The sequence below is a fragment of the Limulus polyphemus genome, unplaced genomic scaffold (genome assembly GCF_000517525.1).
Source record: "Limulus polyphemus unplaced genomic scaffold, Limulus_polyphemus-2.1.2 Scaffold9600, whole genome shotgun sequence".
Classification (NCBI taxonomy): Eukaryota; Metazoa; Arthropoda; class Merostomata; order Xiphosura; family Limulidae; genus Limulus; species Limulus polyphemus.
The window spans coordinates 8,374-20,617 of NW_013675210.1; the positions used below are offsets into that span (position 1 = coordinate 8,374).

The 12,244-nt window shown below is 30.5% G+C and overlaps 1 protein-coding gene across 1 annotated transcript in view; it reads left to right on the plus strand.

Moving 5' to 3' along the window:
- Window positions 1-11,301, plus strand: part of LOC111083453 (dynein heavy chain 3, axonemal-like) — a gene marked incomplete at both ends in the record, with an annotated part of 18,984 nt that extends 7,683 nt beyond the window's left edge. Inside the window, 9 exons of the mRNA XM_022379982.1 lie at window positions 266-520; window positions 2,576-2,860; window positions 3,444-3,601; window positions 4,880-4,960; window positions 5,395-5,578; window positions 7,535-7,720; window positions 8,678-8,904; window positions 10,560-10,673; window positions 11,206-11,301. Of these exons, the coding sequence (XP_022235690.1) occupies window positions 266-520; window positions 2,576-2,860; window positions 3,444-3,601; window positions 4,880-4,960; window positions 5,395-5,578; window positions 7,535-7,720; window positions 8,678-8,904; window positions 10,560-10,673; window positions 11,206-11,301 (1,586 nt within the window). The remainder of the gene's footprint in view (window positions 1-265; window positions 521-2,575; window positions 2,861-3,443; window positions 3,602-4,879; window positions 4,961-5,394; window positions 5,579-7,534; window positions 7,721-8,677; window positions 8,905-10,559; window positions 10,674-11,205) is intronic.
- Window positions 11,302-12,244: the final 943 nt, after the last annotated feature.

Here is a 12,244-nt window from a genome sequence, read left to right on the forward strand (position 1 = left end):
AAACACAAGTTGTTTCTGCTGTTGTGGTTGCCACTTCTTGATTTATAGGTCTGTATTTGTACTGTAACAACTTTTTTAAAGAAAGTAGTTGTGAAAATATATCAGAACTTATAAGTAGTTATGTTTATAGTTATTTTATACACGCAAGCTAGATATTTAAAGAAAATTTAAAATTGCTTAAAAATTTCAAAAAAAAAGTTACTTCAGATGAATTAATCTGTTGTCAAGACATGAAAACAAGGTATCCACTATCTGATCATTTCAGTTGGGTTGGAAACCCTTGAAAGAATCATACTTAGAGTCTTTACCTGATCACCTGAACTTTGAGAAAAAAACTGTAGATGATATGTTTGAGTGGCTAGTTCCAGCTTGTTTGGAGTTTCTACATCACAAGTGCAGGACTCTCGTCACTACTTCTGATCTTCACCTGACACACTCTCTCATGAAGCTTTTTTCTTGTTTTATGAATGATTGTTTATCAACCAAACAGATAGATGAAGATGACATGTCTTCATCAGAGGTAAGTTGACTTGATAGAAGCTGGACCTTAGCTGAGGTGAATGTTATGTTTTTAAAGCACAGGAGGTTATTACAGCTTGCACGATTTTTGTTATGCTTACGTGTCAATTAAGAAATGAACCCTAACAGTTATATGACATTGTTTATGTACCTTGTGAATCATATAGTTGTTGTGCAAAAAAACAAGATATCTCTTGATGTACATCAATCTTCTGATTTGTTTTAACAGGACATCTCTTGATGTACATCAATCTTCTGATTAATTTTAACAGGACATCTGTTGATGTACATCAATCTTCTGATTAATTTTAACAGGACATCTGTTGATGTACACCAATCTTCTGATTAATTTTAACAGGACATCTATTGATGTACACCAATCTTCTGTTTTATTTTACAGATAAATTGTAAAACAGAGTGCTGATAAAATGAATAAATTTGTCATTATATGCTGATAAGTTAATTAAACTTTTTCAAGGAAAGCATGCTAATACGTTGAATACATTCTTGCAGGGAAAGCATGCTAATAAATTGAGTACATTCTTGCAGGGAAAGAATACTACATGAAATACTACAGTTTTACATAAAACTGACAAAGTATTGATAAATACCTGTGAAATTGCATCAAACATAGTTATGGTTCAAGATTAATTTTCAGAACATTTAGATGACCAGCATCACCTTAATAAGATAATAACACTGAAGACACCCCTCTCAGCTATCCTGGCTACCCAAGGGTGAAACTGAATAATAACACTGAAAACACCCTTCTCTGCTGTCCTAGCTACCCAAGGGTGAAACTGAATAATAACACTGAAGACACCCCTCTCAGCCATCTTAGCTACCCAAGGGTGAAACTGAATAATAACACTTGAAGACACCCCTCTCTGCCGTCCTAGCTACCCAAGGGTGAAACTGAATAATAACACTGAAGACACCCCTCTCAGCTATCCTGGCTACCCAAGGGTGAAACTGAATAATAACACTGAAAACACCCCTTTCACCTATCCTGGCTACCCAAGGGTAAACTGAATAATAACACTGAAAACACCTCTCTCAGCCATCTTAGCTACCCAAGGGTGAAACTGAATAATAACACTGAAAACACCCCTCTCAGCTATCCTGGCTAGCCAAGGGTGAAACTGAATAATAACACTTAAGACACCCCTCTCAGCCATCTTAGCTACCCAAGGGTGAAACTGAATAATAACACTGAAGACACCCCTTTCACCTATCCTGCCTACCCAAGGGTAAACTGAATAATAACACTGAAAACACCTCTCTCAGCCATCTTAGCTACCCAAGGGTGAAACTGAATAATAACACTGAAGACACCCCTTTCAGATATCCAGGCTACCCAAGGGTAAACTGAATAATAACACTGAACACACCACTCTCAGCCATCTTAGCTACCCAAGGGTGAAACTGAATAATAACACTGAAGACACCCCTCTCTGCCATCCTAGCTACCCAAGGGTAAACTGAATAATAACACTGAAGACACCCCTCTCTGATGTCCTAGCTACCCAAGGGTGAAACTGATCTTTCAATATAGAACTATTACATAAAATTTAGTTTTGTTCATCTTTCAAGTTTATTTCATTATGTATTTTAGATCAAATGTGAATTTTATGAACATTTTTGTATGTTTAGTGCTCTATGTTCCTGCAGCAATTGGCCGAAACAGGTTCTTATTATGTCCAAACAGAAACTTTAACTGTCCAGTAATGATTTACAACATCTTTTAAACGTTAGCAAATAGTCTGTGATTATTATTTCAGAACATTTTATGTATTTTGTTTTTAAGAAGTGAAAGCAGCACCTCACATAAATGAAATGATTACAGATTTTATTGTTGTTGTTGTGTTGTTGTTTTTTTTTGGGGGGGGGGGGGGTTAACACAATGCTTTAATATTGTGATATATAATAATGATAATTCAGAAATTGTTATTTAGCAAAATAATTTTTTCACTCTCATTACAGTAAATTTTAGTTAATAAACTTCTGGTGTTTAATTGCTGCTGGATATTTTGCTTTCAATCTGTGTTTTATTCAGGTTTCTTTAGCACTTCAAAGTCTGTTTGTGTTTGCCGTTCTATGGAGTTTTGGTGGTTCCATGGATGCAGAAAGCAGAGTAAGATTTGATGAAATGTACCGATTACTGTTAAGTGGAGAAAACGAGAATTTTCCCAAACCGAAAAGTTTCAGGCTTGGAAAAAGTCAGCTTTTTCCCGAAAATGGTTTAGCGTTTGACTACATGTTTGATAAACACAAACGAGACTGGGTTATATGGATAGACACTCTAGATCGTGCCTCTACTTTATTACCTGCAGATGTGAGGGTAAGGTTATGGAATTTTTGAAAGTACCTCTTAATATACTATAATACTTTATTCAACATTCAAAATATACTTTAGATTTTTAAATATAGAAGAAGACAAAACAAAATATTGTATTGTTGTACTTAACAGAATCTGTTATTGTTATAGTTAACAGACCCTGTTATTGTTGTACTTAACAGACCCTGTTATTGTTGTAGTTAACACAACCTGTTATTGTTGTACTTAACAGAACCTGTTATTGTTGTACTTAACAGAACCTGATATTGTTGTACTTAACAGAACCTGTTATTGTTGTACTTAACAAACCCTGTTTGCATTGTTGATTTCCTGTAATGATTCTTTAAAGAATATGTATATAATGATGTAGATGTAACAAATCACAAGTGAATACTTGTTACATCCTTCTCGGTAGGTATTTAGTGTAATGAATGGATCCATTGTGGCATTACATATATATATATATATATATAATTATGTTTCAAGTGAACAAACTAATCATCCCAATGACAAAACAGTAATATTTATGTTTCAGGTGAACGAACTAATCATCCCAACTGATGAAACCATAATAATTATGTTTCAGGTGAATGAACTAATCATCCCAACTGACGAAACAGTACGACAGATGTTCTTCTTAAACACTTACCTAATGAATGAAGTTCCGATGCTGTTTGTGGGACCCACTGGTACAGGAAAGTCAGCCATCACCAACAACTTTCTTATTCATCTAGCTAGGGAAAAGTATGGTTAAATTTATATATGATGCAGTCACCATCATGTTATACATCTTAAAAGATAAATTTAACATTTTCACATTTTTAATGATTAAAAGACAACAAAGTCTAATTCACAACTGTTCTGTAAGCAATAAGAAAAAGAATTGTTATGTAAATATATAAATATATGTTTTCCTTCCTACAGGAGCTATATTTGTTATACATATTGTAGATGTTATTTTATTTTTTATTTTCTAACATTAAGTAGGAACTTTTTTTTATTGTTTTAGTTAAAAGTATATATGTAAAATGATAAATTAGTTTTTCATGCATAGTCAAGACAACTTACTTCGGTTTCTCTTTAAAAATGATGATAAATTAATGTTTGAAATATTCTTCTACATTTGTAAGTTTGTTTGCATTATAACAGTAACATTGGACTATCTGCTGTGTCCACCGCAGAGAATCAGACCCCCGGATTTTAATGTTGTAAGTCCGTAAACGTACTGCTCTCCCACTGGGGAACATATATAGACTTATTATCTCCTTACAATAATAAAAGAATGACTTTTTATTTGAAATATTATTTTTTATTGTTTTGTTAAGTTAGTGAATCAATTTGGCCATGATGTATACAATCAGCATTTACAAATTTTAAAATGGTTTTATATGCCCTTTCGATTGCCAAATTTAACTGTTAATGCATTGTATATTTTTTTAAGATTCTTTAAATAAACTATTTACATCTTGAATTCTATTTTGTCTATCAATCTTCATTAACAGTATTTAATTATATTACATTATATTAACTAATTCAGTTTTTTACCATTTACAGCACTCAGTGTAAAGGGCTTAAAAAATCTGGATGAAACCACTGGTTTTCTAAGTAAAATACATTGGGGGGGGGGAGGGTATGTACACTGGGGGAAGATTTACAAAACTATTTATGATCGCTATTTAGGTTAAGATCTCAGATATTGTTTTCTCTTGAAAAAACAAGAGTTAAAGAAGACCTGATTGATATGCTATAATAAGGAGTTTTTGTATAATTAAATACACCCATACAAATAACATGTCTCTCATGTATTAAAAATTAAGTCCGTTGTCAACCTACAGCTTTATAATAAACCTAAAACTGATTCATGAATTGTTTTGAAAAATGTGTTTAAAAAAGATGATGGGTGGGCCACATTGTTAGTTTTAGGATGAGGTGAAATTTGTTATGTATTTATGATGGGATTAAAGACATTATTTTACATGAAATTGATTCAAACTAAGTTCTCACTGTTTTCTGTTCTAACAGGTATATTCCAAATTCTATCAATTTCTCTGCTCGAACTACTGCTGGACAAACACAGGACATCATTATGTCTAAGTTAGACAGGTAAATCTGTTACAGGACTTTGATTTTATATAAAATAAAACAAATAATATTAATTTAGTATAAATAGCATTTGAGGCTTTGATAAATCAATATCTTTTTTAAAAAACCATTTTCTCACTAAGTATTTCAAGGAGATACTCGAGTTGAATAGTCTAAATTTTATTAATAAAATATGAATATCTGTGTAAAGTTTGATATTATTAGCTATATATCAAGAAAAGGTATTTTTAAAAAAATTTTGATTTTGTTTTATTATCACATTTTTTTGTATAAGATCTTATCACATTAGTGAATTAAAAATTTGTTTACCTCAAACTGCATGGCTGTATCTTTAAATACAGCCATCATGTTTTAAAAATTGCTTCCAGTGTTAAACCACAGCTTTATAACAAACCAAAAATTTGTCATTTATCGATGTTTTCAAAACTTCACAGACGACGGAAAGGGGTTTTTGGACCTGGAATGGGAAGGAAATGTGTCATGTTTGTTGATGACCTAAACATGCCAGCTAAAGAAACTTGGGGAGCACAGCCACCCATTGAGTTGCTACGTCAACTGTTGGACCATGGGCATTGGTATGACAAAAAAGACACATCCAAAATTGAGATTATTGATGTGGTAAGTCATTAATATCCTATTTATGCATTGGAATTTTAAAATCTCTAAGCACTAAGTTGGAATTTTTATATATTTAAAAAAAAGTTATTTTATCATTAAAGATCATAAATAATAGATTATTCAAATTTGTTGAATACATTAAAGTTTTGGGTGCTACTGGCTGTGAGGAGGATGTTACTGCCTTACAAAAGGATTTAGATTATTTGATGAGTTGGGCGAATAGATAGCAGATGGCTTTTAATTATAATAAATTCACAAGTCTAAAGAGTTTATTATGTCATTGGTTAGGCCACATTTGGAGTATTATGTTCAGTCTTGGGTCCTTACCTCAGAAAGGACATTGAATTGTTGGAAATGTGTCAGAAGAAGGCAGTTAGGATGATACTTTGGATGGAAAGGTTATCATATGAGGATAGATTACAATTTCTGAACTTGTTTACTCTTGAAAAAAGAAGAGTTAGAGGAGATCTAATTATTTTTTATAAGATTGTTAAGAAAATTGGGTGTTGATGAATCATCTTCCTTTCATATTTAATGATGGGAATGGTAAGACTAAGGAAGAAATCATCTTCAGGTGAGTCAGTTTTATTTTTCCAACAGGGTGGTTGGTCTTTGGAAAGGGTTGCTATCGGATGAGGTGGATGCAGTTAATTTAAGGTAGTTTAAGGAGAAGCTTGATAAATATTTCAATGATAAGAGCTGGCTTCTATGTAAAAATTATCTATTTATTTACCATCTTGGATCATATGTATCTTTCAGAATTTTACAAGTTCTTGTACTTTTGCTTAATTGGAATTATTTTTCTCGTCTTGTGAAGCTTCTTCGTCACGTTCTTTACTTTCCGTGAATATTCCATTCAATACTGATTGATAAATAGTAGCACTATTTTCATTTCCATAAGTATTTTATTAATTAATCAATCCAAAGTTTAACTGATGAAATTGCAACCCGTTGTGTGTATTTTATTTTTAACAGATGTTTGGTACCTTGCATTCCATAGTGTTTGTGCAAACAACAAACGTTAAAACTTAGGCCTTTTATCATAAGTTTATTACGATGTTCTTCACATAAACAAACTTTATTTTATAAACATTAAAAGTTAAGTAACATGCTAAGAGCCCCCCAGTGGCACAGCAGTATGTCTGCAGACTTATACTACTAGAAATTGGGTTTATATACCCGTGGTGGGCAGATCACAGATAGCCCATTGTGTAGTTTTGTGCCTAATAACAAATAACAACAACAACATGCTTAGTTTTGATATTACTTGTTTTCAACTGTCCAAGTTATAAGTGTTTCTTGAAGAAGATTATAACTCTCACCTTTCAAGCATGAACTATCTAGTCATTTAACTTCTAGCAGCATACTTTTGAACAAGAATAATAACTAAAGTGATTGTATCTTACATCATTCTGATTCTGCTAAGCCTACTAATATCCTGCTAAGCCTACTAATATTCTGCTAAGCCTACTAATATTCTGTTAAGCCTACTAATATTCTGCTAAGCCTACTAATATTATACGTATTTAAAAAGCACAGTTGATTGCACAAAAACAAAGATCATGAGATGAAAGAGAAGGAACAATTTTGATGATCTTGAAGAAGAAAAGATCATTTTCCTAAACAGCTGGGATCTTACATTTTTCTTCTCGTGACATCAGAAATTAAATTTCATCATTTTCTAATTCTTTTTATGGTAAAATTAATGTTTTTAAGTATAAAATAATAATTTTGGAGTAACTTTGAAGTTCAAAGTTTGTAACTTGAACAAATATAAGAGTAACAATTTGAAAGTATTTTATAAATCATCATAGTTGAGGGAAATCAATGAAGATTATCAGCTTGAAGAAGTCCAAGAAAAAAAGGAAATTATAAGAAAGATAGTAAAATATTGACAGCATTTGAAAATTAACAAGATTTAATGTAATAATAGATATATACTTCATAATATTTCAGCTCCTGATTTCAGCGATGGGACCTCCTGGTGGTGGCCGTAATGATATTTCTGGCCGCTTTACTCGACATTTAAATGTTGTGGCAATTGACTCGTTTGATGACCAAACGTTGACAAAAATATTTTCATCAGTTGTAGATTGGCACTTTGGAAAAGGATTTGAAACTGCTGTTCTGAGAATGGGAAAGGTAATCTTGTAGGAAAATTTTTGTTTCATAAACATTCTTATTAAAATGTGCAAGAAAATGTTATCTCTAGAATGTTTTTATGTGATTACTTACAAGTATTTATAATTATCTTTCTTTTAAAAAAAACAGTGATCAATAAGTGAAGTTTGTGATCATTGAAAATGTTTTCTGAATTGTTACCTCTTTCATCATTACGAGAATAATGTAGTATCCAAGCTGTATCTGGTGTTTGATGAAGTCTTATACTTATAAAATAAAAAGTATGGGTTATCTTAATTGAGAATAATGCGTTATCCAAGCTGTATCTGGTGTTTGATGAAGTCTTATACTTATAAATAAAAAGTATGGGTTACCTTAATTGAGAATAATGTGTTATCCAAGCTGTATCTGGTGTTTGATGAAGTCTTATACTTATAAATAAAAAAAGTATGGGTTATGTTAATTGAGAATAATGTGTTATCCAAGCTGTATCTGGTGTTTGATGAAGTCTTATACTTATAAATAAAAAGTATGGGTTATCTTAATTGAGAATAATGTGTTATCCAAGCTGTATCTTGTGTTTGATAAAGTATCATACTTGTAAATAAATAAAATAAAGGTCAACATGTATAAAGAACAACATAGTACATAAACTATACCTTTTGTTTGTTAAACTTTCATCATTATACAAAAAAGAAATACAGGTTATCATTTATAAAAATTAACTTAATACTCAAGTCAAAGCTAAAGTATATGTTTTTGTGCCGAATATATTCTTACTATTATCTTTTCCTTCTTGAAAATTAAATTTTGTATTTAAGGAATTTGAATTTCACAGAAGTAGCATGAAAGAAACCGTAACATATTTTTTGTAAGATTATATTTTTCTTATTGAGACTCAACATTTAAATTAAATAATCATACAGGAATGTATATGTATGTAATTTGAAATTGTTTGTGATGATTGTATGAATCTAGGCCTTGGTTCATGCTATCAAGGATATTTACAAGGCAGCCATCAACAATTTCTTACCTACTCCTTCCAAAAGTCACTATGTTTTCAACCTTCGAGACTTTGCTCGTGTTGTTCAAGGTGTACTATTAACACCGCGTTCTCATCTTCAGGATCCTAACAAACTTTTGCGACTTTGGGTGCATGAAGTCTATCGTGTTTTTTATGATAGACTTATTGATGACAGTGACAGGTAAACCATTATTTTTTAACTCCAGATCATTTACAAATACCTTAGCAATGTTTTTAAAAACATCGATAGGTGAATATATAATTACCAAAGATTAGTGGTTTATCGGTAGGTGAATATATAATTACCAAAGATTAGTGGTTCATCGGTAGGTGAATATATAATTACCAAAGATTAGTCGTTTAGCAGCAGAAACAACATTACACGTGGAATCAACGTCTAACTGTTACTTCACTGAATTCTATCTTTTAACAAAATTGTATTGAAATATTTCCATTCTACTAGTTCTATATTAACCCGATGTATTAGTTATGGCAGAACACTTGTAAAGGCTATGTTTTCATTGTAGTATAAAATACATTTTCAATTTGTGTGAACTCTTTTTACCAGAGTAAAAAATTTTAAGTTTAGAATATACACTCCTTTTGTATTCTTCACTAGTATGAATATTTTACCTCAGTAAAAACTGTTGGGTTTGTAATATATTCATTCTAGTGTGGACATTTTACTACGTTACAAATCTTTCAAGAATATACAATTGTTTTATTTTCCCCATTAATATTAATTTTTATCTATTTTCAGTATAAGTACAGGTATCCCAGATTTACGAAAGGGATATCTTCCTGGAAAACGTAATATAAAACGAAAATGCTTTTCCAAAATAGGTGATGTGTTCTTGACCCAAAATTTCTGGCCACATTAACATAAGATTTTCTTCCACTATTATGTAAGAAAAATACATGCACTGTTACAATTAACGCAAACAAAAACCTGAAATAATAAAACATTTTCATTAATGAAATACATGCACTGTTACAATTAACGCAAACAAAAACCTGAAATAATAAGACATTTTCATTAATAAAATACATGCACTGTTACAATTAACGCAAACAAAAACCTGAAATAATAAGACATTTTCATTAATAAAATACATGCACTGTTACAATTAACGCAAACAAAAACTTGAAATAATAAGACATTTTCATTAATAAAACACTTGCCAAGAAACCGTTGTTGCTCTGCTTGTCAAGATAACGAGAGGAGGGGGAGACTACGGCGGTTACTGGCAATATTCAGAGGGTGATGGTGATTGAGCTTCAATAGATGCTATTTCAATATTATAACAGAGAAAAGTAGCTTTTTAGCTATTTGAATTTCGTAATTGTGAAAAATTGTTTTGTAACGGACAAAACTTTCTTCCAACTTTTACAAAAATATTTGTTATAGCAAAAAATGCAAATTGAAAAACATAAAAGTTAATTACATTATATCAAAAGAATGTAAACCGAACATTCGTAAATCAAGGGATACCTGTATTAAGAATGTATCATTTTTTATAACTGATAATTCAGGAATATATCAACGTGGAAAGTAAGTTTTAATAAATATATAGTTATTCACATTCTGGTTTGTATTAAATTATTCATTTTGTTGAAAGCAGTTTTACCTTGCTGTTTCATATTATGAATTAAAAAAATATAAATTGTTTCTACAGCACATTATTTTTAAATCTTATTTGAGTTAATGGTATATTTATTTTATAATTTATAAGGCAAATGAGATTGTAATCAACACAGTCAAAAATTATGAATTTTATTTTCCGTTACCTGTTCGTTTGTGTGATTCCAATTCTTTATAATTTTTTATACTTGCAGACAAACATTCTTCAATATTGTCAAGGACACGACACAGTCTTGCTTTAAACAGAACCTGGACAAAGTGCTTTCACACCTTACACCTTCAGGAAAGTTGAAAGATGACCATATTAGGTAATATGACGTTTTTGAATAAAATCTTGTAACAACTCATCTTCCACCGTACTCTTTAGTAAAAATGTTGTTTTTTTTTTATGTACCAATTAAACCAAATGAAAATACCAAAGAAAAATATTTAAAGCATCATTTAATTGTCATTCTAAGAAGTCAAAGAAGCTCAGACATGAATATTTGGGTCATAAGTAATTTGAATAATTTTTTGTATATGTATTTTTTTTAAACATGTGAAAGCCAGTTACATGGTTTTGATAGAATCATGTACATAATTATATTGGAAATATTGATTAAAACATTATTATTGTAAATATTGCATGATAAGAATCTCTTACTAATGCCTTTCTATGTCTTATTTGTGTCCTTTTCTGTTTCTTTGTGAAAAGGTTTAAAAATTCCTGTTTCAATTTTAACTTAGAGTTCTCTGAAGTGTAAACATTTTGTTTTTTATATTTTTAAAAAAATCTTAAAAAGTTGAGTTATTACATAAAGAATTACATCAGGAATTTGATGTTGTTTTTTTCTTTTCTAGGAATTTATTTTTTGGAGACTACATGCATCCTGATGCTGAACTCAAAGTGTACGATGAAGTTACAGATTTGAATTACTTAACTACTGTCATGGAACAGTAAGTAATTATTAATTTCACTTTATCCTGTGAAGAAACTTATAAAAAATGATGTGCTCCAATTCTACATTTACATAAACAGTAAACAGTTTTTGCCAGCTTAAGAAACATGCTACCTGTGTAATTTACTATACAATAAAATATGTAATGTTAAAAGGTATTAAGCATTTTTCTGTTTAATGTATCAAGCATATTAACCATTAATATTCAGCTTTTGTGACCAAACTTAGCTATTCTGTAACTTATTCTATTGTAAACTTTTCACTTAGATATGGTGGATTGTTTCGGAGAATAAGTTACAGAATTAAACATATTTACTAACATCTAAGGAAACAATCCACCATATCTAAGTGAAGAGTTTACAATAGAATAAGTTACAGAATTAAACATATTTACTAACATCTAAGTTGTAAACTCTTCACTTAGATATGGGGGATTGTTTCCTTAGATGTTAGTAAATATGTTTAATTCTGTAACTTGTTCTATTGTAAACTCTTGACTTAGATATGGTGGATTGTTTCGTTAGATGTTAGTAAATATGTTTAATTCTGTAACTTGTTCTATTGTAAACTCTTCACTTACATATGGTGAATAGTAAATATGTTTAATTGTTTGAAATTTGTCTTTATAAAATTGTTTTCTTGGGGGACGGGCATCATAAATCATAAATAGATCTTTAGCTTCATATCTGAACAGTGCATATTTCTCTTGGTGGATAAAATATTTTAAATACAACATATTACAGTGATTTATAATTTCTATTAAATGTCAAACTAATTTCAATTTGATTAACTATTCCACTTCAATAGTATGTTCATGTACCTTGTTTAATCAGTTTTGATTAACTATTCCACTTCAGTAGTATGTTCATGTACCTTGTTTAATCAGTTTTGATTAACTATTCCACTTCAATAGTATGTTCATGCACCTTGTTTAATCAGTT